Source organism: Glandiceps talaboti, chromosome 1, assembly GCF_964340395.1.
Source record: "Glandiceps talaboti chromosome 1, keGlaTala1.1, whole genome shotgun sequence".
NCBI classification, from domain to species: Eukaryota; Metazoa; Hemichordata; class Enteropneusta; family Spengelidae; genus Glandiceps; species Glandiceps talaboti.
In genome coordinates, this window is record NC_135549.1 from 6,351,532 (window position 1) to 6,378,627 (window position 27,096).

Here is a 27,096-nt window from a genome sequence, read left to right on the forward strand (position 1 = left end):
AATCGCAGGTTCTCGCATTAGTGTTATCTTATCAGTGAAACAATAAGGACACAGTAAAATTCTTTTGTTGTAGACCAACGTTTGCTATAATTATAATTCTGGCTCTAGTCCAACCTGAGTCTTTATAGGTCAACTAAATTTGCAAGCTTTGAAAGAAAGAAAGAAAGAAAGAAAGAAAGAAAGAAAGAAAGAAAGAAAGAAAGAAAGAAAGAAAGAAAGAAAGAAAGAAAGAAAGAAAGAAAGAAAGAAAGGGTATGGGTAAATCTTAAAAATAAACAACACAGAGACCATTTTGAAAACCTGAACTCTAGATACTCACGAAAATAAATAGTCACGGTTGATTGTCCCAGGATGAATGTTTGTCTGTTTGTCTGTTTGTCTGCACTTCTACTTGTGGATGGTTTATTGTTTGTCTTGAAGATATATACTTGGAAGTTTAAAGTAGTCCGTAACAATCATGGTATTTTTTTGAATATCGTAAATACCGATATGTTATTTTGTATTATGATCATCCTAGACTAGATGTATACTAGTATTACTATCCTGGAATGGATTAGCTCACGAGTGACTATGGTCTGTCTATTACCCATCCATCCATCCATCCATCCATCCATCCATCCACCCACCCCTTGATAAAACAACAAATATACGTACACTATAGTATAAAATTGGCGTTGCTATGGAGACATTGCATCGTCACGGCTCATTTTTATCTCCCTTCTATGTCTCTTTATTTTTTATGTTCAGTCGAAACTCCAAGAAATTATCACAATCCGAGTATGTAATAATATTATTGTCGATATAAAATAATGAACCTATGTTCAAAATATGTACCCATATAAAAATGTCAACGGACATTTGAAAGTACTAGTAGTACTAGTACGGTTGTCGATCGCAGTGGGCGTGACCCTTGACCCAAGAAACCGGAACTAACTTCGTTTCGCGAGTAAATAACGCGAGGACAACAATGCTCCTGTCACCACTGGCTCTGATCGATTTATTTCACCAGTTCTGCTCTCGTAGCATGTGATATTCAGGTGAGTTGGCTTCACGTCGTCAATTTGTGACGAGTTTTATCACGTAAAAACTACAACACAGACGAAAATCGAAGAATCTGTCTGTCGCCGGTGTGTTCGTATCCGTGCGACTAATCCATGGTGCGATCCACCCTGCATGTTGGCATTTAGTGTAAATCACCGGCCGTAAAAGAATTTAGCTGACAGAGTAAGACGTGTAATATTGATCAAATATCTTGCTAGAGTCAAAAGACGCCGGTGTAGATAGCAAGTGTATCGTCCACGAGAATATACGAACAGTTTCACTGATCAAGAGTGATATTGTGGATATTTCATCCATGGTTATGTTGTATATACCTCATTCTGATAATTATTTTTAAAAAAATACTTGTTATATCTTCTATGTTGTATACTGGGCTGTAAAAGCAAATTAGACCCCCGTGTATGGAGGGTCTATTGTAAAGTAACCTTTTTTGTCAGTTCAACTTGTAGTTAGGTGGCAGTGCTTTTTGAAATATATCTTGAAATATGATTTCTTTTGTATAAGGAAAAGTTGGAGCCTTGGAATGTCATACAATTTGGCACTAAAGTAGGCATTGTGAATGGCACACAGTCATTACTAATTAACTAGATGACATGATTAAAAAGAGCAAAAGAACTAATTCTGATCTTTAAACTGTAATTCAGAAATTAAAAAGAGAATGACAAATTTGATATTCCAAGAGTACTGACTGTAATACTAATCTAATGGAACTGAAGTGTGGGTAAATCTAACTTATCACCATTGGAATGTTTTGTTGTGAACCATATTTCATCTTTCAATTTCAATTTGTTTTTCTCAACAGACTAGACTGGACTACTAGGAAACAAAGAAGAGGCCCCAATATGTTGCTTGAACTACAAGAATTGTGTGTGTGTTTCTAAGATAAAATTTGAAGCATCTGACCAGACAGAATATTTGGTTTGTATAAAGTATTACACAACACAGATAGACTACATTTGAGGAGTTGCAGATCTACATCAGTTCTTTAGATATAATAATATTGTTATATATCAGCTAGCCCAATGTGTGTGGGAACACAGCATGGGCAGTGGTTCAAGTTCTGAGGGGCGATCAAGGCCATCAACAGGTGCTAATACTCCGAGTCAGCAACCAATGAGTAGAAATGTAAGACGGAAAGTTGAAGCCAGGCAGAGGCAGAAGGAGTTTCAGGAAGTTGAGTTTCAACAACAGGGTGGTGAAAATGGACAGGTAAATTCTCCTTCTGCTCCTCCTCCTCCGCCGGCGGCTTCAAATCAAAGTACCCCACATCAAGCTAACAACTATCAACAGCAATGGCAAAATGCTGCACGTACTATAAATACACAGCAAAAAGTTATAACAGCACTGTCACCAGAACAGCAACAGGTGATTGCTTTGCTATATTCCATTCCACCTTTACTGATATTAATATACCATTAACTAGGTGATTGGGTGATTGCTTTGCTATATTTCTTTCCATTTTCAACCCGACTTTAATACAATCCATCTTTGCTATCAGTGTGTGTGTTCTTTGATTGTTTTAGAGCTCATAATGACACAGGTGTATAACACAACATACAGGCTATTTCTCATCATATACTACTAAATTAACACCGAATTTTTGTCAGTTAAACTCTTATGTTCTATTAGTTTTATTGAGTGGTATTTATCTATAATTGTATTGCAGTGTCATCCTCTAATGAGCTAAAAAAAAAAGAAGTAGTAATGCCTTGTGATTCATTAAAGAGACTATGTTCAAGTATTCATACTAATATTTCATTTATTTTGGTTCAATATGTGATATTATATTTTATGTGGTCATTCAGTTTTACAAATTGCATGAAGTAGAATCACTGTGTGAGTGTATTAATTATTAACATATTGCTGGATCACACTAATACAATTACAAGCTTTGTTTTTAACTGTTTTGAACTTTGACTAATTTCTTATGCAGCGTCAGGATCAAATGCTTTCAATGGCAATGCAAATGCAGGAACTTGTAAGTGGTTTTTCTTCATATTTAGAATTTATATAGCATGCCTTATTTCCTGTAGCTTATGTGAAAATGAACAACTAAGTGTATGAATGACACTTTGAATTGCACAGCACGCATTGCGTTGTTATTTCTTCATTATTAATGTTATTTTATATACCTGTAATATTGAATTCATTTTTAAAGGAGAAAACAGATAATGGGGCAGCTTTTGTTTCAATCTGTTTTTCCTTGTCTGTGCTTCAATTATGTTTACTGGAACTAGCCAAAAAGGGACCCCCCCAAAAAAAAACAACAAAAAAACCCATAAAAAACATACTATACACTGAAATAAAATATTGAATTGATTTATTCACCCGATACAAAAGAATAAAAGTGTGTACATTTCAATAATTTTATAATGATATCAAACTGTCGTGGCGAAATATCCTGCATTACTGTGCTGGTTATTTCATAATTTTTTCCCCCAACCTTGATAACCAAAGTACAAATTCATTGACCTAAAAAAGTATTAAAGTGCTATTTTCTATCCCTCCTACTTGACAATGAGACATATCTTCATCTCTGAATGTATCTGAGCAGAAAGTATGCCTGTCAACATTTGTGAGTGATTCATTGATTTGGCTAATTGATTTCTTAAACTTTGAGGTGGTTGTATAATGTGCAGTGCAGTTATGGTTGTAAAAAAGGGTTTGCTATGGTTGGGGTAAACAACAGCACTTTAAATTCTTCAGTTGTAGAATGGCAGCTCACTGTTGCTAAGGTGTGACCTTTATAGAATCCTTACAGGGGAGGGCATAGTTCATATTTTCAGTTTTCAGTATTCTATCAGAGCATTAGTTATCAGCTGAAGTTCAATTTCATTGTTTATCTGACTGTTAATTCAGCAATCCAGAATGTACAGGATTAGTATGGCTTTCTTTGCTCGTCAGGAGACCAATACAATTAAAATCTAACAAAACCGATAATTAAAACAGTGAAAATTAAACCCAGCTGATATTAAAATTCTAGTTCTATTATATCTGTGTGTTGGAACTGTGTATATTCTCATTGACCTTAAGTCTCAATAATTCCCATAACTCATATGCCACAAGTAGATATTTAAATTACTACACACACTAGTTATAAATGATTGATCTACTGACTTCACAAACATCTACTGGATTTTTAACTCTTTATTATAAATCTTTTTGACAAATATACAACAGAAATATGTAAATGATTCAAACAGTGACAAGTCAGTGAACAATTTTCTAACAGAGCGAAGAGCAAATAGTTCAATGTATTTCACAATGTTATGAGTATTTTTTTTTCATCACAAGGTATAACCTTTGACTGAAATTTGGACTCTTTTTTGACTATTCAAAATTGACAATTTGGACAATGAGGGCTTGAACCTCTTAACCTTTCACAGCTAAGGGAGACATGGGAGCACAGGTTAATTAGCATATTATTGATTGCTGTTGTTACTATATTTGGTTGCCACAATAACAGCATGGAGGTTTCCAATACAGTGGGCATAATCAATAACAGTGAACAAAGCCAGTGACGTCACACTCTCTAATCCATGGACTATTTCAAGGTGTTGGGATAGTGGTAGATAAAACTAGGGGTCACTGTGTATTCAATGTAGGCAGGTTTTCACTCAGGATTTCATGTGATGGTCCTTTGATTGCCAAAGAATGAGTTGTTAACAGGCCTTTCTTTATCTGTTTATGTTTGTTTGTCTGGTACTATTGTAATCCCAATGATGCCTGTCTAATAGATGGGACATTTATCTATAACGGTTTAACCTAGAGATCATCCTAGGATTTGGCATAAATAATCAAATGATCAAATGTTTCATATTCACAATTTTACAAGATGAAATTTAAATTCTAATCGCAACAATTGAATCAAACTTCTTTAAAAAGCAAGCTGAGGTGTGAAACTAGTCAAAGATTTAAGCTGTTTTTGTACTCAATTACTGCTGATATTCATTAAAAATATTCACATTCAAGTTTTTGAGGTCAAAACTAAAATTAAAAATTTCAAAAGAAGAAAAGAACATTTTATATGTATATAGAATTTACAAATTTATACTATAGTCACAAATCCATGTTGTCTTGTTATTGTGGTACACTGAAAACAGAATGGATTCCAGGCTTTTAAAGCCCATTATCAATGTTAAGTTTAGATAAATTAAACACAAATGAAATGAAATGAAATGAAATGGGCCACACACTGATTTAGTTCATGTGGATATGATGATCAACCTCTGTGAAATTATTTGGGTTTTCATCATAACATTCTGCCAACATTGATGTGCAAATAATAAAATGAATTTATTTTTGTTCGATAAAACTCCTAAAGTGAAAATGATGATAAGAAAATAAATAAAAAGGTAAAATGAGTTACACAAAAATGAGATATTATACGAGTAAAGGGGGAACTGTGATAGAAATAATGCCGACATTCAGTGAAGTGGTCAATATGATATGTGCTTGTATATGTGACAGTGAAGATACTTGACATCGCTGAAGTCAACAGATACAATGTAATGGTGTCACCAACAATGACACTGGGTAACTACACAAAGTGAACTTTGCTTTCTCTAAACAAACACCCATTCTCACAAACCAGAGCTGTGTGACACTGTCAAATAACGACAGTACATCTTGGACAGTGCCATAAAAGAGGCTGTGGTTTGCTACGATGACAAATACCGAAAAAAACCCCCCCCCCCAAAAAAAAAAATATATATATATGATTCAGTCACTTTGATTATGAGATATAGTTACTGATATAGTACTTTGTGAAGTTAATTTGCATTCCTTTTTGAGATTGTACATGAAAATCATGTTTTTCAAAAAGAAATCAAGGAATTACCTGAGAAGTGTTAGTTTTATATGCATTGTACATACAATAGGCAGCTCCTGTTCTTATAGTTGGCTGTAGTATATTCACAAATGCTTTCAAAGTTAGCCTCCCCAGTCATTTATTTATCATAATAGAATAATGGTACTTGTACATGTATTCTGTATTGTAGTAGTTCAAATTGTTTTATCTATTAGTTTATGTAGACTCAGGACTTTTTTTTTGTATTACTGATAATTTTTTCTATCTGTACCTTCAGGGTGATGACATTGTTTTTGAGACATTCCATCATAAAAATGGACGAAGCTACACATGTGTTGTACAGAATGGACAGCGGTTCTTCCTTGATTCATGGCAGACTCAGGTATGTCTACTTTTATCTCACTAACATTCATGGACATTTATTCCATAGACTTATATCCCTCCCCCCCCAAAAAAAAAAAAAAGAAGAAGAAGAAGAAGAAGCAAGATCTTGGTTGACATATTATACAGTGTTTTATAGGTACAAGGGGGTATAAGTCATGAAATATATCCATGTAACAGACTGTTTATACCTTCCAACATTTCAATATGAAATTGTGATAAAATGCATATAAGTAACTTTTTGAATCATAACCCCTCTCCCAGTTGGGATCTAAATCTAGGAAACAGATTGAATTAGATTTTGAAAAACTGCATAAAGCGTAGTTTGGTGAAATCTTTTTTTGTATAAATTTATGTCATGTCTCATGGTATGTAGGTGAATTTTTGTCGGTTTCAATAAAGGCAAAGTGCACACTGTCAGGTGATACAGATTTTATCACAAATTATTAGTACAATTTTTTTGTTCATCTTGTATTAATTTATAACAAAGTTGTTTTTTTTAATACATTGCATGACAGTTAGTCAGCATAAATCTAATATTCTCCCTCCAAAGGAATGGCAACCATTTCCTGTAGAATGGTACGCACAAGGTAGGGTTGAACGAGAAGCTACCATCCATGATCAACCTCCTACTGCAGCTAGTAATGAAGTTGATGACTACAACCAACCCGGCAGTTCTGGAATGAATAACGTAGAGATGGATGATATCGATATAACAGCTGCTGGAATGGGAAGTCAAAATGATGATAGGGCTGGTTCTTTGAATCATCCAACAAGAGGGAAATTACTTACATATGTCTTTGAGGTAAAACAACTATTTTTATTTAAAATCATATTCTTGTTGCATAAAATTTCTTTGGTATATTTGTTGTGCAATCTGTTTGATATCTGATTTCCAGAGTAGGCATGGATCATTGTATGTACAATATTTGAATCTACATGTACTTTGCGTCCTGTTTTTTCATGTGTACATGTATCAACCTACTCCTTTGGATGTGAGCAACTGGACATTCAAATCACATGCTGAACCTCATGCACTGAGAGGAACAGTCAACCATTTAAACTTCTTATTTAAAAAAAGTGTTTTGAACAAACAATTTGTATATTCAATATCAGTATTTGTGCACTTTTATAGCATTTTTTCTAAATCTACCCAACTGATGGTCAATTTGCCCATAACATCCACCTTTGATGTTGTGTTATATTATGAGTTATGTTCAGTGAAAACCAACATAAAATATGACACAGTCATAGTGTTTTAAACATGTTTGTAATTTTCATGTGATTTTCTATTTTATGTTGTGACAGGAGAGACGTAATATTCACTGTTACTTTGATGATATGTCTGGTAGTTGGATCAAGTTACCAGTGTCATGGGAACAGCACCATGATTTTGTCAAACCACTAGTAGCCCAGATATCGGTAAGAAATGTACATCATCATGAAGAATATTTTTTACCCTCTTTGGATACTGAGAGTAAAATTGTATAATTATTGATCTTACAATGGAAAGATGTTCAATATAGTACATATCAATGTTGCACACAACAAACCATTTTTGGGGGAATATTTTGAAGTTGGAATGTGTATTAAAATAAACAATATTTTTTTTCAAGTTTGTGAACTGTTATTCTACTGATGTACATTCTAGTAAATGCAGTTTTGGAGGTTTTTGAAAATAATTTTTGCTCAATACAAAAGTAAAGTCGACAAGCTATGAAAAAATAAAGATGAAAGTTTACAAAAAGACTCATAAAACAAATAATGACAAATGATTCTTTGATTTTGATGACAGGAAACTTGTCCAGCATGGAAAGATAAATATGATATCATAGCTGCCTTGAGATGTAGTAACTATGACTTAGATGATTGCATAGCTACATATTTTACAGTTGGAGATACAGGTAACATGGACACACCTGATAGAGTTCGGGGTATGAACACAGATATCATTAAAAAGAAGGATGATAAAATTAAAAAGTTAGAAGCCAAAGTAGCCAAGATGGTAAGTCAGTTCTTTTGTTGTGATGTAATCTAGGGATAAAGTAGTCTGTAAGAAATAGACATACATGCCATGCTATGTCAGTCAGCACTCACATGGTTAAGGAGAAGCCTGATAGGGCTAAACAACACAAGATGTATCTTACAGTCTAGTGATAGTGTCATCAAATTTATTTTATTACCGATATATACATTATCAAGTATTGTAAATTGTTTCAATCTCATTTCATGTGTTATGGTAATCTTTATAATTGTAGATATATTTGTTCAAAATGCACACAAAAATGACACCACCATATCAATATGATAATATTTTGTAGGACTGATTTTTCAATCTGGTTAATTTCATAAATCTTCTGATGACAACAATGTGTAAACATTTATTTATTGTCTACTGGTCTTGTTGTTACTACATCAACTATGTCTTCTAGGTCATCAAATTTCCACTATTACTGAATGCTAATATTCTAATTTTATACACGTGTAATTTTGTTCAACTATCTAGTTCTTACTTTTACTTTCTGGTTGAAATCATTTCATTGTCAACTAGCACCACCTATATCTCCTTATTTGTGATTTGACATCACTATGAGCTGTCACGTCTCTACATGTTCATTGTCTTATACACGCATCATCTTGCTTCCACCATTGTACAATTCTTTGATCAAATTGTTGGTGATTTCATTTTGATACTTTGTTTTAGGTATTACAAACTTGATGTTATCAGTATTAACGTGCATCTTTAATAGCATAATCAGTTTCTCAGTGACTATATTGTTTATTCAAATATATCAATTCCAAATGTATAACACCAGTAACAGTGTTGATTTCACAGACAATATTTCAATGAAGTAGTTAGTCCAATATTGATTTTATTCTTTGTGTGATTTCTTGTAGAAACCTGACTATGAAGAAGCCTGTCGACTGAACAAAATACTACAAAATGAGAATGAAATATTTAAAGAAGAGGTATGCTTTGTACACCAATCTTACACCATCTACCACAAAGTCTTAGTGTAAACTTACATTATATATCATTTCAAAGTTGGACATTTGAATTCAGTGTCTGAGAACTTTCTGGTCAAGTGATACGGTGGCTGCAGGCAATATATGCATTGCCATGGCAACCAGGACCTCTGTACAAAAGCAGTTATTGTATAGTTTTGAATACAAACACCTGGCCGTGTAGTAATTCTTGCCTGTCAAAACAAAACCTGTCTGTGTTGTTGTTACTGGTGTGTAAGATAAGCATTGTAGTATGGCCCATTGATGCCATAAAGAATTGATAATTTCATATTAGTATGAAAACAACAAAGTACAAAAAATGTATATTGTAAAACAACACACATTATCATCCATTGTGGCATAATTAAGTCACTGACAAGAATATTGCTATAGGTGTGCGATAATAGATGGATTGATAGACAAACAGACAGACAGACAGACACAGACAGACAGATAGACAGACACAGACAGACAGATGGACAATATTGTATGTCCTTATGTGAGGACGTCATAGCTAGATTATTGCCCATAAAAATTATGGAGGTGATAGCGGATGAAGGAAGGTCGTATACCGTTATGTAGCAAAGAGAATGACCATGTATATAATGCATAACACTATAGTAATTGGTGTCTATTAAAACTTTATTTTATGTTATTTATTCTTTATGTGTACACTATAAAGTGTGGAAGGTTAATTCTTTTTATTGAAATGAATGCAAGTGACAAACTTACTTCAAGCACTAATGTGTATTAAAGATAATGTAAATTGAAAGATTGTTGACATTTAGTTTGATATCACAAATATTTGTAAAATGAACCACTTTAAATTCTGTGTATAATTCTATTTATTCATGATGTCCCAGATAAATACGATAGTTAGGTGGTACTGGTGTAAACTTGAAATCAACGCATATGAGAGGATATAACATGAAGCTATTTGCAAGGTTCACAAACTGGATAAAATGACATATGTTGCCTGACGTATTGTGGATGATGATTTTAACAAAAAGAAAGTTTATTTATGTAATATTATGCTATCCAGTCTAATTGATCAATCTAAAGGCTTTGTATCATGTAAGTGAAATTATACCATGCACGAACCAAGTTGAACAAAAAAATATGGAATTTATACTGTGGTCATTTTATGTCATGACAATTAACACACGTCTCTGTCACGACAACAAATGGCACTAGACTCATAGTGACAAAACCCCCTTAGGTCCCTTGTATTTTCCCTCACTGAATGAAGGAAAATATTGGGGAATACCACCTAATTGTCCATCCTGATAATAAAGTATGTAACCTTTGATCTATGTTTGACAATTTCTGATGTAAAAATAAGAAAAGTTTACTAGTACACACTATTCACTGACATGTGAGGTCTGAAGGTATGAATTGAATCTTATACCACCAGTAGTTTCATCTTCACTATCTTTGTCATAAAATAGATATATCCATGCTTTGCTTACAGCTACAACGACTTAGAGAGAAAATATCAGAGTTAGAAGTGGAGGCAAAGACAGCCAACCTTAGGGTCAATGCACTACAGCAGGACAGACCCAAGACAGCAAGACCAATGACGGCTAGACCAATGACGGCTAGACCTGTAACACCTAAACAACCAGTAAGTGTACTTGTGACTGACTCTCTGTAACTGCTGTGTTCTCACTAGAAAATAATAATGAGTTGCTAAAAATACCAAAAGAGCATATTGTTATGTTCATGAAATTCTTAGTTTTGAGATGTTATAGAGTAGAAGCTAGCGGGCTACAGTGAATATCTATCCCTAGATATATGTGTGCAGATACTATTGGTGAACTTTTGTTTTAACTGGTATGATGTCATTTAATGTGATATTGCCAATAGACAATCCTATTAAAATTTAAAAATTGCACACAATCCACAACAGTAAATCTTTGAAACAGTCTGACATTATAAGTCATTTTGAAATCATGAATGGCAATTTCTTTTTTGTGTAAACCAAAATCCTTGCATCTGAGTCAGCCCATTCGTGATCTTAGACTACATCTCTCACAGGATCAATGAAGGGCAAAAATGTCGTCAGTGTTTTAGAAGTATGATTCTTGTTGTACATGTTCATAATTAAACAATTGATATATGACAGGAAACCAAGACACCTGTACCAGAGGTTCAAGTCATGGCTATAGAACCAGAACCAATGGGTCCAGTGGTTGATGAAGAGACATTGAAAGCAGTAGATGTTGGAGCTAAGGAGTTAGATAAAATGAACAAGAATCTCAAGAGTCTAGTGAAAAGAGGATTTGATGGTAAGTTACTAGTTTGACATAAAAATACCTGGTAGGAATCATGTGATCAAATAGATCATAACAATCTTGGAGAAATAACATCACATTTTCTATGTGGTAGATTAAAGGGGACTGCCAATCCAGGAAATAAATGTATTTTCATAAACTTTTGGTTCTGGAGAGTCATTTCCTGATTTCACATCACATAAATTTTGCTCGGTTGCCAAGAAACACAAAAAACTGAAACTCTTTTTCAGCTCAATTATTCTTTCAGTGGAACAACATTGTCTCATGGGTCTTAGCAGACTTTAATATAAATAGTCAGGTAACATTCTTGCAAACCAGAGCTGTAATATTTCATCCATCTGGACGGCACGTTTCGATGGTGCTGTAAAAGAGGCCGTCACGTGGTTTGTGACGATGGTAAGGTAAATACTTGATGTGATATGACCTTCTAAACATTTCAGAATTGGAGTGACTTGACTGACTCAAATTTGATACTTTTCTTGATTACATACTTAGTTATCAAAAACTTTTACACCCATTGTATTACATGTACAATGTATCTATATAAGGGAATAATAGATCATTGATTATCAAGAAATAGAAAACATGTGAATATTGTAGACCTAGAAAGGAATTACAATGTTGATATCTTTGTCAACAGATCTGACAGCATTGGCTAAACAAGCCCGGGAAGGTGTAGCAAGACTTGGTAAGATGGATAGCAGTACATCATCAGAGTTGGAAGAATTGAGATTACTTTATAGGAAAGAATGTATGCAAAGAAAAGTACTCTATAATAAGGTAATGACCTACTCATGATGTAACAACCTCTGTGATTGGCTGATTAGTTAGATGTAATCCATAAAGTATTATCAAAGCCAATCAACATTCTTCTTCTATTTAACAATGTATACTCAAAAAAAATGTGGAAACTTTTATTCTTATTGGAATCACACTCAAAAATGTTACCATCCACTCATAAATTCAGAACATCGATTAAAAAAAATGAAGAAAAAAGGAGAGAAAATCTAAACGATATGAGCAGTAAATTTTTCTGCCAATAAATAATCACCTATACATGAATCAGACCCTGGATAATCTTTGTTTTTTACATTAACAGATTCAAGAACTACGTGGTAATATTCGTGTCTTTTGCCGATGTCGTCGTGACGATCGTGTGCAGTGTGCAATAAATTTCCCCTCAGATCATGAAATACTATGTCCCAATCCACAGGGAGGTACTAAGAAATACAAATTTGATAAAGTCTTCAGCCCTCAATCGTCTCAAGATGAGGTAAGAATTTATCAGGAATTTTCCACAACATTTAAAGATCATTTTCTCTTTAGATTTTACAATACTGTTTAAGTTCAAATTCAAGTTCTGTTTATTTCAGTACTTGGCTTCAGCCCATTGTACACATCAATATCAACTGTAAGGATACAGAAATTGGAAAATGTAAAAATTACAAACTAAACAAGTTACAATCTTGATAACATTTGCATTGTTGGAATGCCTGTAATAAATTCAGAGACAAATTTGAAACTATGACCTGGTCTTGTGATGACAAAAACTTGACTAGATTAATGCATTCACTAAGAATTAACTCTCCAATGTCCTATACTATTTATGCAATGTATGGAAGTCAGTAGACTGTCAACAGTTGTTCATGCCCTTTTTGCTACATTTCATCTAAAACAAAGTCGTCGCCTCGCTCCGTAGCACTGCATAAGTATGTGTACTAATCATGCTGATAGGAACAGCGAGTGCCAAACTTGCTGTTGCTATTAGTACGTGGTTATAGTATTGCTCCAGATCAGAGCAAGGCTATGACTTTAGTTTTAGATAAAACGTAGCGAAAAAGGCACAAGTGACTGTTGACTGTCTAGGAAGTTGGACATTTTATTGATAATATTAATCCATTCCTGTGAATATTGAGACATTTGTTAAATAAGAAGTGACTCAATATTACATGTCTTTCAATATTTTGAGTTTTATCGAATTTCCCAGTTTGATGTACATGGTGATTAAAAAAGGGAAGAGAGAAACTGATGTGCTGAAATATTTGAATTTTTAGATTTTCTTTTCAAATTCAACAAACTATCTTTATAAGATCCTTTGATTCATTTGTAACATTAGATTCAGATGTGAGCTTTGAAATTTGTAAAGTAGTAAGTAGAATGTATGTATCTGATTTTGTTGATAATCTTAATTTTTTCTCCACACTATAGGTATTCAATGAAGTCGTACCAATCATTACATCCTGTGTTGATGGTTACAATGTGTGCTTGATGGCATATGGCCAGACTGGTTCTGGTAAGACATTTACCATGATGGGACCCAAAGATAACCCTGGTGTCAACATTAGGGCTGTGTCGGAATTATTAAAGATTTGTGCTGAAAGGGATAAGGTACACTATAAAATCAAGGTATGTAGTATTATGACTACATTGATAACAGCAGTCAAATTGGATTGATGGAAAACTATTGTTAATTTCAGAGATAAATTTCCAGTGAAACTTACTAGAATGTCATTAATCATGTGACTACAAACAACTAGAGAGAGGGAGATGAAATGTACTTTATTTCACAAAGACATCCAAAATCTTACTTCTGACAGACTTGATTTTGCTGGGGTAAACTTTACTGATACTGAAATGAACTCATTGGAGGGAACCGTAATAGTGTCATTTACTGACAGTCAGAAGAGTTTTCACATTTCTGTTCCTAAAATCTTAAGTTTAATAGGCAGTTACTTTTATTTGATTGGTTTGTCCTTTCTATTTAGGTCTCCTTACTAGAAGTTTACAATGAAAACTTACAAGATTTACTGACTGCTAAAGGTAGTCCCAGTCTTGATATCAAAATGAATGGTAAGAAGTTAGTAGTGCAGGGATTGACTGAGGTTGAGGTCAAAAATGTGGAAGACATCAAAGCAGTCATGGATAAAGGAGATGAGAACAGATCTGTAGCTGCAACTAAAATGAATTCAACCAGGTAACATAAAAAATCATTTTCACTTCACTCTTATTATCATTTTATCAATTTTAATATGCGATAAAAATATTATTCTTATTCAACAAATAGGAAATATAGTAGGCTCTTTTGTCTTCTGTGTGCATTAAAAATAGTAATGTTTACACAGTTTATGATTATAATGTTTCAATGTTATATCTCCACCATCCTTAGTGCAGACAGAAAAGTGACATTGCTGTTGAAATGTGTGACTCAAAGTCAAATACAAGGTAAAGCATTTGTCAGAGAGTGGAAATGACATTCAAATAAAAATAAATATGTTTATTATTACAGTTCACGTTCTCATCTACTACTGATAATTCAAGTGGAGGGAATTGATAAAGTATCTAATGCCGCCAGCTATGGATCACTAACGCTGGTAGATTTGGCTGGATCTGAAAGAATTGCCAAAACTGGTGCTACTGGACAAACCTTAGTAGAAGCAGCAGCAATTAATAAATCACTGACTTCCCTCGGACAGGTAAAGTAGCTTAAAATAGGTGGGCATACCATACAAGTCTACCACCACTACCACTATTTATTTTGAGTTCATAATGATAGCGCCCTCTAGTGATTAGAGTACAATTTTTGTTTTGTTTTAAATCACACTCCCACAGTAAAAGTATTTGTAAGGGTAACAACCAAATCTTGATGTGGTGTATTAATGTTACATTTTACTAGAAATAGTGAATTCATGAGAACAGTTAATAATGGTTGCAAAAATTTCAAGGAAATCTGGGAAAGTTGCCACACAATGTGTAGTTAATTTGATCATTGACAGCACCCAGGAAGATTGTGGGAGGGGGGGGGGCAGCTCCCCTCCAGTGTCTAGGATTTGATGTCATAAAAATTATGTTATTCTCAGAGAATAAGAGGAACACTCATGCAAATCCAGAAGTGTATTTGCTAATAAGTAGTGATACTGATGTTTTATGAGATGGAACTTCTATTACAAAATACAAAGATGTTGTGATACTGAAATAATGCTTGACTACCATCAGATACACTCCAGTTGATGGGATTTCTCTCATTTCTTTTGTACTTTTATTGTGCTTTTGTAAAATAGCAACTTATGTAATGAACTCTACAAAGAAACTGAATTTGAAATGAATCAAGTCATTTGACTCCTTAATTGTTTAATTTCAGGTATTTTCATCACTACGTAGCAATGCCTTACATATACCATACCGCAATTCGAAGCTAACCCATCTTCTTCAGCCATCTTTGGGAGGTGATGCCAAGGTGAGTTTTAAAATTGAAAGCAAACTGTCAACTATACTCCCAATAACTGTAAAACATTTTACATGTAATAGCACTTGGGAAGCTTTATTGGGGCCTAAAACAGTTGAGTAAATGATCTTATCCCCAAAAATGCTAAATAATAAATTTGTTATTGCAGAAATTCGTACTAGACCAGTTCAGTTTAGATTTCTTTACTTCTCATACCGGAATGTTGTTACATAGCAAGTTATGAAAGAGTTGGACATTTTCCATGGCCCTACCAAATATTTTTACATAGAAAGTGAAGGACTTGGACATTTTCCATGACCCTGGCAAATATTTTTACACAGCAAGTTATGAAGGACTTGGACATTTTCCATGGCCCTGGCAAATATTTAGTTTTGTGTGACAGGTTTCAAATAATAGCAGCAACAAATTATCCAATATGAAGGCAGTTAGGTTAGGATTTTAGGTAGCTGGAGATATACTGGTATTATAATGATTGTTTCTTGTTTTTTTTCATTTTTCAGGCGGCTTTGTTTGTGAACTGCAGTCCAGACATTGAAAACATGAGTGAGACAATTAGTACACTAACATTTGGATCTAATGCCAAACAAGTTGCTTTAGGAAAGGCTTCACAGAACATCAAGAAATAAAGTACTTAATCACCAAACATTCCCTCCATTCCGTCCAACATTACTAAGGTACCATTGGGATGGGGAAGTACTCTTCCTGGTATGATTTGTACTGGTCAACAATCTACAGTAATATTTATGATTTCGAAAACACAGCAAATTTTGAAATGAAAGAGAGCTTTAAATTTGTCAATTTATTTTCTACTACAGTCTCTTGAGTCAGTCAGTCAGAGAGGTTATGTTGCAATTACCACAGAGTGCAAGTTATTTAAGATGCTATCAAACAAACTATCGTGTTACGATAGTTCACTCATCATTGAGGGTTTTTTTTACTTTGTCAAACTGTAAAAGTTTGTTTCCTATGAATTCTGTCATATTTGATGACATCTGTGGTAAGGTTCAGAGGTTTTTTTGCTGATAATTCATGCCAAAGTCCACTGTGTGCTTTATAGTTGAACTGATAATGACACAAGTTAGTCACAATTAACACAAATACTGTAAATTCAATTAAGCAAATGTTGATAATGCTTTCAAGAGAATTATGCCCTGAGTGCAGGGACAATATTGAATTTCAAAATAGGTGTGATATTCAACAAATTACACATGCAAACATATTAAATATAACCTACACACACACACAGACATGAACGTTTCACCACACTGATAGACAAGGGTAAGTTGTAGTCACATGCACAACATAGTGGACTAATATTGACACGTTTAATGTAGGAATACCCAGAATAATAAAAGGATGTATGTTGCACCAGTATCATGTTTCCATGGCAACAATGGTGACAAAACTCTGAATGCTTCTTTATATTTCTTAAAAGATCATATAGTCTGGAAACCAACATGGTATTGAATCATGTCTAATGAGAGATCTTGAGATTCAATGAAGGATATCACTAGACTAAAGATCATATGTGACAAAGTGTTTGTATGTCAAATCCACCACAATCTCAGTATTAGCACAAATGCCACAGGCAAAATAGGCATCCAGAATGATAGCCCTCATGATTTTAATGATAAAATGCGAGATAAACGAATGTTTTAATGTGAGACAGCCACCCTGGGGTGGAAATGATATATTTTGATATTTTTGTAGCCACTGTCTATCACTGTATGATGCAACTGTACAAAGAAACGGGCATATCCAAATATTTCATCAATATTTTGTGTAAATAAACACTTTATTCTTGTAAGGCTTTGAGGTATTTTTAAATTCAAAAACAAAGATCTTTGTCTAAAAACAGAAACTTGTAATGTAGTCTATCACAAAGTATTTATTCTTGTCTTTTGTAATCCGTCCAGGTTTTTTTATATCTAAAGTAAGATTACAGATTTATTTACATATTTTACTGTATCTTATGTCTCTACTATTTACATCCACCAAAAAAGTCCGCAACCAGTTTCAAGCACTGCTTTGCACAAGCACAATCACAATTCTTTACAAAGTGCAGTAAAATGTCATACTTTATATTTTATATTCTGGCAGTGTTCACAGCCACTTTTTGTAATTTCAGATTCTTTACAGTTGTCCAAATGGTTGAATATATTTTATATTGTGGTAATTTAAATTACAGATATCTTGTATATGTTTATATCAAAAAATTGTTTCTGAAAAAAATGTAGACTATAAAATAGTTGTATAGAAAGCAGAGATGTAGAGGGCTACCACTAACTGTATCTGAACTTAAAATGATGTGATTTTTTGGGGGTGAGCTGCATTAATTAAATGTGTGTGTGGTTGACATACATGTGGCAGTTTCCATTTCTTTTATCATTTTGCATTCCTGGCTTTGTTTGTACAATAGAGGGCAGTCTAACAAACTGTGTATGGTGTGTTGTAGGTCTGACCAGTGTTTGAAGTGAGTTTTAAATAAAATGAATGTCACTCTACTATGAGAACATGAACACCGTTGTCAAGTATCTTTATTTCAAAATTGTGCTGGAAGTTTACATGTATGAATAATTTAGTTGAGTAAAATTAGAGTACATCATTATTTTCCATACAAAATCAAACTTATCAGTGATACACAGCTCAGTGTTTCTGCTACAATTTTAGAAGCTGGGTAGCAAAAAGTAAACAAATTTCTATGTATATATATCAAAGCGTGTTTGCTAGGGTTTGACAACACTCTAATAGGAAAGTAAAAATCAGGTACACTTCACGCTTTCTTGTATATCTACCCATAATGCAAAGTAGATCACAGATAAAATGTGTGGCTCACTCAGGTTTTACCTAATTATTTTTTTATCTGATGAATTCCATTATTACTTGTGGGATGAATAAGATTGGACTGGAAAAGTCATAATTACAGTCTGTGATAGGTGATTTCTCTTTTTGAATACCTTGTATCTAAAAGTTAGGTAAAGAGAAAGTTCCTGAAATTCAAATAATCCTAATTTCCCCAAATGAAGATGATGACAATTTGATCTCTTGTCAATTCAGCTCACACAAGTACTTTTAATTCATATTATGCTGATACTCCTGTATTCCTTGAATGCAGCTTTTAAAGATTGTACAATACAATGTGTATACATGATTGCATAGAAAATCTACAGAGTTACTTATGAAATATGCAAATCTTTGGTTTTGAAATGAAAATGAAGATGACTTTGTTTGACAATTTGATCTCTCGGAGAACACCAGTGACTGTAACATAAATCTCAACTACCGGTAGCATCACTCATCAGGCACTGACACTCAGCTATTAAAGATTGCACAATACAATGTGTATACATGATTGCATAGAAAGTCTACAAAACTGTCTACATTTTCTCCTATGATAAATGTTGTCTGACATTACTGTCTTGCAATATACTGTCTACATGAGGCGTGTCTTCTGGTACAACTATATTGCTCATCTTTGTCTCACCACTGGTGTCATCATCATCATCATCAGTCAGAAGACACAACAATGTGTCATTCTCATAAGTTGGGAAGTAGTATCTGAAAGACAATAGTTGAGTATGGATCATTAAAAATTGTAGGATGTACATCTTGTAGGACTGAAAGTCATAGCATTGATCTGAACTTAGGTGGAAGTCATGGAGTTATCATTGCTTTGAACTTAGGTGGAAGTCATGGAGTTACCACTGATCTGAACTTAGGTGGAAGTGATGGAGTTAGCATTGATCTGAACTTAGGTGGAAGTCATGGAGTTAGCATTGATCTGAACTTAGGTGGAAGTCATGGAGTTACCACTGATCTGAACTTAGGTGGAAGTGATGGAGTTAGCAGTGATCTGAACTTAGGTGGAAGTGATGGAGTTAGCATTGATCTGAACTTAGGTGGAAGTCATGGAGTTACCACTGATCTGAACTTAGGTGGAAGTGATGGAGTTAGCATTGATCTGAACTTAGGTGGAAGTCATGGAGTTAGCATTGATCTGAACTTAGGTGGAAGTCATGGAGTTACCACTGATCTGAACTTAGGTGGAAGTGATGGAGTTAGCAGTGATCTGAACTTAGGTGGAAGTGATGGAGTTAGCATTGATCTGAACTAAGGTGGAAGTGATGGAGTTACCATTGATCTGAACTAAGGTGGAAGTGATGGAGTTAGCAGTGATCTGAACTTAGGTGGAAGTCATGGAGTTAGCAGTGATCTGAACTTAGGTGGAAGTCATGGAGTTAGCAGTGATCTGAACTTAGGTGGAAGTCATGGAGTTAGCAGTGATCTGAACTTAGGTGGAAGTCATGGAGTTACCATTGATCTGAACTTAGGTGGAAGTGATGGAGTTACCATTGATCTGAACTTAGGTGGAAGTGATGGAGTTAGCAAAGATTTGAACTTAGGTGGAAGTGATGGAGTTACCATTGATCTGAACTTAGGTGGAAGTGATGGAGTTAGCATTGATCTGAACTTAGGTGGAAGTCATGGAGTTAGCATTGATCTGAACTTAGGTGGAAGTCATGGAGTTAGCAGTGATCTGAACTTAGGTGGAAGTGATGGAGTTAGCATTGATCTGAACTTAGGTGGAAGTGATGGAGTTAGCAAAGATTTGAACTTAGGTGGAAGTGATGGAGTTAGCATTGATCTGAACTTAGGTGGAAGTCATGGAGTTAGCACTGATCTGAACTAAGGTGGAAGTGATGGAGTTAGCATTGATCTGAACTTAGGTGGAGGTCATGGAGTTACCATTGATCTGAACTTAGGTGGAAGTGATGGATTTAACGAAGATTTGAATTTAGGTGGAAGTGATGTATGAGATTTGCAAGGCAACTTAAGTTTAACATATTGCAAAAACAGTAACACCAGAAGCAGTCAACAACACATTTAAACAAAAAATGTCCTGCAAGTCTCATACATATTCGAATTAACTTGATGATTTGAGACATTAAACTATGACTCACTGGGGTTGATCCCATATATCTTTAGACGGTACTTCCATATGTTTCTCATTCCTCATATGTTCCATCGTTGAGTCTCTGTCTGTGAATTTATCCAGACAAAACAGACATGTGTCTTGATATACTTGTCTTCTGATGTAATTAATCAGCTTCACTTGCTGGTAAAAATTTAGATCTGTTAAACAAAACAAAACAAGATAAATTGACACCAAAAGATCATTTGACATACTATGTTGATGTTTTCTGAGAGATAGCAAAGTGGCCTTAGCTTACAGTCAATACACAGAAATAAATATGTTGGTTATTACTTCAAAAATCTACCTTAGGAATTGACTGCCAGATTTTAAAATTACATAATTCAGAAACTTGAATTGATTGTGACATTTTTTACCGGCCTTTCATAGAATGTATACATAATAACCTGATTCACAGTCTGGGGTGATCAAAAACAAACCTGTTTGTCATTCAAATATTTCAGATTGTTCGCCTACAACATTCAATTTAATTCAATTTGTTCTAAAAAAATATTGTTTTTCTTCAAAAATGTTCAACTCTTTTTTAAGACACACACCGAATGAAAGGGTTGAGATACTACAAATATATACACAATTTGTTTATTATCTTTTACCTAATGTGTCCTTGACTTTGATCAAATCAAAACAGTGTGTTTCTTTCATGTGACTCTCTAAAGTGTCAATTGTAGACGCATTGAAATCACAGAACAGACAATATGCTGCAGCACCAGTATTCTCTTCCCAGTCAGACCAGTCTCTGAAAAAAAAGAAATTCAAAGAATATCTATACATGTGAATATATTTCGATCCTATTTCAATGGAATAAACTAACTTTTCACATTTATAAATTATATGTACTTCTTGGATCAGTTTTGTAAGACACAGACACAACTCTTTCATGGAAACTAAGACAGAAATATCAATAACATCAATGAAGCTGGATGTGTGGGGTTCGAAACCAGTGAAAATTAGAAGTTATCATCGGTCATCTTTGCATCATAAATTGAACAAAGGTGTACTGTTTATACACTATAGATGATCAACATTATGGTAAAATACCCCAAAAGGCCTTCAGTATTAAAGGGAAAGAATACCTTGTGAATTCACTTTCTTTGATAAAATCTTGGATGTTAAACAAAATAAATGTGTTAGTTTCATTCTCTAATCAGTGTGGAACTGGTATTGATCCGAACTTAGGTGAAAGTGATATGCAGGTCTTGATTGGAAACTTCTGTTAAACATGGTGTGGACTGTTTTTGTTGTTATTGTAATAATAGTACAAGCAGTTGACAATATGCTAGCAAGGCCCCCTACATCACTTCTGCCTATTAAAGATAGGATCAATGCCAACTCTGTACAGATAAGTGAAAGTGAATGAAACCAACACATTTTACTTTGCTTAACATCAAAGTTTTCATCAAACATAGTTAATTTACAATTAATGTATCCTTCAAGAATTGACAGTAAAATGAAGGAAATATTGAAGACACTGACAAAAGTCTACTTTGACTATTTTTTTACAGACCTTCAGATGTGATCAGATTTCATTGATGATAGTTTTAATTTGCAAAGTAAACTTACTCTTGATCTTCAACATCAGACAGTGATTCAGGTGTAGCTACATCATATTCTGGCTCAGCTTGTACACTTTCCCAGTTTTTACCCAATTCCAAGTAATTTATGACATAAAATTTGTCATAACTTGTATTTTTGGGATTGATTCGTTTATGTTGTTTCTTTCTCATGTGGTCTTTCAATGTCATTCTGTCCTTGAACGTCTTCTCACAATACACACATTGTAAACTGAGAGGGGTTGAGGACAAAAAATAAGATGAAAATAAAAATATTTTGCAATATTTTACCAAGATTTTCAGCTGTCACAACATTATTATTTTACATCCATTGACTATTGCCCAAGTGTCAAAACACAGCCATACACATCATATTAGTGGAACATAGAAATGATACATTGTGGACATTAGATATTGATATCAGGCAGACAATGGACAATGGTCATTTTGACATCACACATACACTGGACAGTGGTCTTTTGGTGATTATTTCAGGGTACACAATTCAGTGTAGCAACTGGTAAAAATACAATATGGACACTGGATATCAGATATTGGGCCATGGTTACGGTACTTGCTTCAGGGTACATGTGCATTCAAGAGTGAGTGCAAAAACTGAGAAGTATACAATTGATACAACTTACTTTTTAAATTTATCTTCCAAACTGTCCAGGAATTCAGTTGTAAATACTGTGGAAGGATACCATGAGACTTTGATTAGAAAAACAAATAGAACAATAAGACTGCAACTATAAATACTTTGATAACTACATACACTAAACCCTAAAGTTACCAGTACATTGACATTGTCAGTTTCATCCCTTTTACATACCTGAACCCTGTAAAAAACAGCAATAAGGAGGATCTATAGCATACTTTTCTAATTCTATTGCTATTTTACAGCTAAATATTCTGACTGTAAAAGACCCATTGGCTTATGATTCAAATTTGAGTGAGAAAAACTGTTGTTTGGAATAGTTATGGAAAAAGTTGGTTTTATGTTAGTCACATTAGACTAAACCAACAACTTGAATACTAAATAAACAGAGATATAAGTGTTTTGCCAACTGGAATCTTTCAAAAGTGTCCATTCTTCCTTGAACTGAAAATTTCAGTTTTGTTACATTTACTAAAAATATGATACTTTCCACCGATACTTTCACTTTGCTCAGCTAAACAGTGAAGTAAGGTATTCAAAGGCATTCAAATTTTATCACTAAAAGATAATTTCATTAACCTTATTTTTGAAAGAACATAATTTTAGACGACTTTTTGATGAAGGAAGTGTTTGAAAGTGTATTCATAGCTTACTGCAGTTTTATCGCAATGAAGACAAACGTGTGAATTCTTCAAACTATATCTGGAATTAATCATTTTCTTCGCATCCACCTGTAAACCACTTCCTTTCTATACATCACTTACCTAGATTATCTGGTTGTCCAACACTAAAGCCATGGTCATGAGCCATATGATTCAACAACTCAGCTCTGTTACCTTCAAAATGTTGTCTACAAAACAAACACCCTCTAGAAAAGCTGCTGTCCATTCTCTCTTTTTGTTGAGTTTCCAGAATCCAATCAAGTCTCTTCCTCTGTAAGTATTCTCTGATTTGTTTGTCTTCTGGTAAGACATCTGACAGAAGATAATACTCCTCTTTGGGGCCTACATACAGGGAAGAAGAAACATACATTTCACTCAACATTAATACAAAAAAAAAAGGTTTTGGTATATTGAAGCAAATTGAATATGCCAAAATTTGTTTAGTTAAACCTGGATAGTAACACTGTGTGAGACGCAATGACTGTCCTGTCGGCAAGTATTCCTTATTTGATAGTTTACTTACTTACTTACTTACTTACTTACTTACTTACTTACTTACTTACTTACTTACTTACGAGGGTTACCAAGGTGATTTGCTTGATGCAGGCTCACAACCCTATATATTCACAGATCAGTTTGTTTAGCTACTATGCTTAAACTTCGCTTTATGCAAAGGTTGATTCAGTGAAGTTCAAAATACATAACAGAACAACAACTTCAGTCATCATTATGAATAAGACTTGAAAGTGTAAATGTATATGGTATGATATTATTATCACCTTTGTCAGTAGGTCTTGAGTTGGTGTGGATAACACTACAGAAGTTTTTGATTGGTTCTTGTTGAAACCTTTTCCTCCAGTACTCCACATATCTGACAAAAACAGTAAAAAGGAATGATGAAGAAGTGCTTGAATGCTTCACATGGTATTGTATATATCATCAAAGTGATATGACACATGGGTCATGCAGTGTATGTAATCAATAATCAACTGTATTCAAATGCTGTTCAAGTGTGTATAACTGTTTACCATCAGAGATCATACATCATCACTTACTTGCTGAGATTACAGACCAGGTTGACATCTGCTAAAACCATTTTATGAACAGTAACCAAATGTTTCAAAAATCCATCTTTTTCCTGGACCATCTTAAATCTGTGCTCACACATCAGACATAATGTGGACTCACCGCCACTACTATCACCAAGATTATCAAAGTTAATGAGTTGTGTTGACGAGTCTGGACTGTCTGGAAACAGCAATGGCTCAAGTATGGTTCCATAATATCTCTTATGGTCTTCATCAAGACCCTTACTTTCTGTGGGAGGAAAAAAGTAGGTAGAAGAGATGAAAGCATATCTCGTAATTTCTCTTATCACCATTTTGATAACAATACATTGAAAATCAAATGACAAACCACTTACAATGTAGTTTCATACAAAATGGATTAATGTAAATAGCCATAAATAGACCCAAGATTCCTTTACTGATCACAACTAGCAACTACACAAGGTGTTGCCTTCTGATGTCAAAAATCTATGAAGAACACTGCCTTGCTTGTATATTGGTATTACCATGCAGGCTTTTTTCACTGATGCTCCTATCACATACAATTATGTATCATATTTTGTAAAGCTGAATATGAAAATAATAATGAAATGGTTCGGTAGGGGAGAAGGGGGTGCTATACTTCTTAACAAAGTTCCTTTGAACAGATAGGTGTAAACATACAAGAACTATCAAAAGAACTAATATCTCTCTCTCTCTCTCTCTCCTCTCTCTCTCTCTGCCTCGCTCGCTCTCTCGCTCGCCCTCTCTCTCTCTCTCTCTCTCTCTCTCTCTCTCTCTCTCTCTCTCTCTCTCTCTCTCTCTCTCTCTCTCTTCCTCTCCTTCTCTCTCTCTCTCTCTCTCTCTCTCTCTCTCTCTCTCTCTCTCTCTCTCTCTCTCTCTCTCTCTCTCTCTCTCTCTCTCTCTCTCTCTCTCTCTCTCTCTCTCTCTCTCTCTCTCTCTCTCTCTCTCTCTCTCTCTCTCTCTCTCTCTCTCTCTCTCTCTCTCTCTCTCTCTCTCTCTCTCTCTCTCTCTCTCTCTCTCTCTCTCTCTCTCTCTCTCTCCACTCTATTGCCGTCAGTACTGAAAAGCATCAACCCAAACATTTCTACCATCATTAACATCCAAACACAATTAACATTGAGATCCCCGTCCTTTCACTTGTGTCTTTGACTTGCTACCCTTATACTTTTTAAAAAAAAAATTTGTAACAGGGATTGAACATGAAAATATGTTTCCTTAAAAGATGATGCTGACGATGATGATGATCATCATCATTTTAAAGTTTTGAACACCATTGTCCAAATTGTACATATAGACTTCACACTGAAATATATACTCCACCGTTTTTAAGTTCACCTTTTTTAATTTTATCAGGAACATTTACTTTTACTAAGCCAACTCATTCGTATTTTCCTCATTTTTGTACATAGTTTACCAATTCATTGTATAGCTAAGGGCAAATACGAATAAATGTTCCATTTGAAAATATGATGATGATGATGATGATGATGATGATGATGATGATGATGATGATGATGATGATGATGATGATGATGATGATGATGATGATGATGATGAATGATCAAGTAAATACAGAATTGATCCTATAGTTCTACATGTTTCAATGTGTATGTATTTTCTAAGTGTCTTTTGTACACAGACTAGCAATGGAATGGGGTCACAGTTGATAGACTGTGCTACTATAAAATGTAATGGACAATACATGCATTATTTCTGCAATACTACTCCTACAACTACATTAAGATAGAATGATATCATCCCGGATATGATTCTCCGGGATGATTCTTAGCCGCACACGCAAAATGATAACAATATATGCAAAAAATATCCAATGAATTATTGACGCTTGATGCAGACAGGAATTATGACAGACTTTGAAATATAACAATACAATACGTATACTGCAGAGCATACGTATTGAGATTTATAGGAGGAGCTACATCCTGTATTATAATAAAATATGGTCTCTAATCATATCAGACATGCATAATTTTACTATCATCACGCATTTCCAGTCAATGCTGCAATCATTGAGAAAAAAAATCATAACATTAGTTTCCATACACGTGTGCGAGTGTTATTTCCTGTATTTAAAGGGACACGCGCGGTTTTGATCTGGTGCATTATGAGTTGACAATAAAATGCACCATTTTGTAGCTCCATACTTGCTTTCGAAGACCGTCTACAAGACAGAGTATGCAAACATATTTCGGCTCACCTCCGCCACCTTCCGCCATCTTCCGTTGTCGAAAGGGGCGCTGTTATATTATCGACATGTAGACAGTAATTAGATATTCTATTTTCAATAAAGGTATTTCGTAAGTTAATATACTTTGAACTGTACTTAACCCTTGAACCCATCATGTGCAA

General features: G+C 34.3%; 2 protein-coding genes across 3 annotated transcripts; one reads left to right on the top strand and one right to left on the bottom strand.

The window, feature by feature from the left end:
- The first annotated feature begins 943 nt into the window (after window positions 1-943).
- LOC144438582 (uncharacterized) lies at window positions 944-18,302 on the top strand. 2 transcript variants are annotated; one of them, XM_078127670.1, is made up of 17 exons: window positions 944-1,037; window positions 1,862-2,268; window positions 2,993-3,037; window positions 6,147-6,251; window positions 6,804-7,055; window positions 7,559-7,672; window positions 8,046-8,255; window positions 9,149-9,220; window positions 10,728-10,880; window positions 11,382-11,544; window positions 12,191-12,330; window positions 12,650-12,823; window positions 13,759-13,956; window positions 14,316-14,524; window positions 14,837-15,023; window positions 15,689-15,784; window positions 16,294-18,302. In XM_078127670.1, the coding sequence occupies exons 2-17, from the start codon at window positions 2,101-2,103 to the stop codon at window positions 16,417-16,419; spliced, it is 2,412 nt and encodes an 803-aa protein (XP_077983796.1). In that variant the 5' UTR covers window positions 944-1,037; window positions 1,862-2,100; the 3' UTR covers window positions 16,420-18,302. The 2 variants fall into 2 exon arrangements, with proteins under 2 accessions (XP_077983796.1, XP_077983807.1); XM_078127681.1 differs by lacking the exon at window positions 2,993-3,037.
- A 201-nt stretch (window positions 18,303-18,503) lies between these two features.
- Window positions 18,504-26,963, bottom strand: LOC144436191 (zinc finger protein 277-like). Its single transcript, XM_078124948.1, has 9 exons — window positions 26,945-26,963; window positions 24,712-24,973; window positions 24,436-24,527; window positions 23,759-23,998; window positions 22,981-23,026; window positions 22,347-22,568; window positions 21,380-21,522; window positions 20,755-20,926; window positions 18,504-19,351 (listed from the first exon to the last, which is right to left on the bottom strand). The coding sequence occupies exons 1-9, from the start codon at window positions 26,961-26,963 to the stop codon at window positions 19,183-19,185; spliced, it is 1,365 nt and encodes a 454-aa protein (XP_077981074.1). The 3' UTR covers window positions 18,504-19,182.
- Window positions 26,964-27,096: the final 133 nt, after the last annotated feature.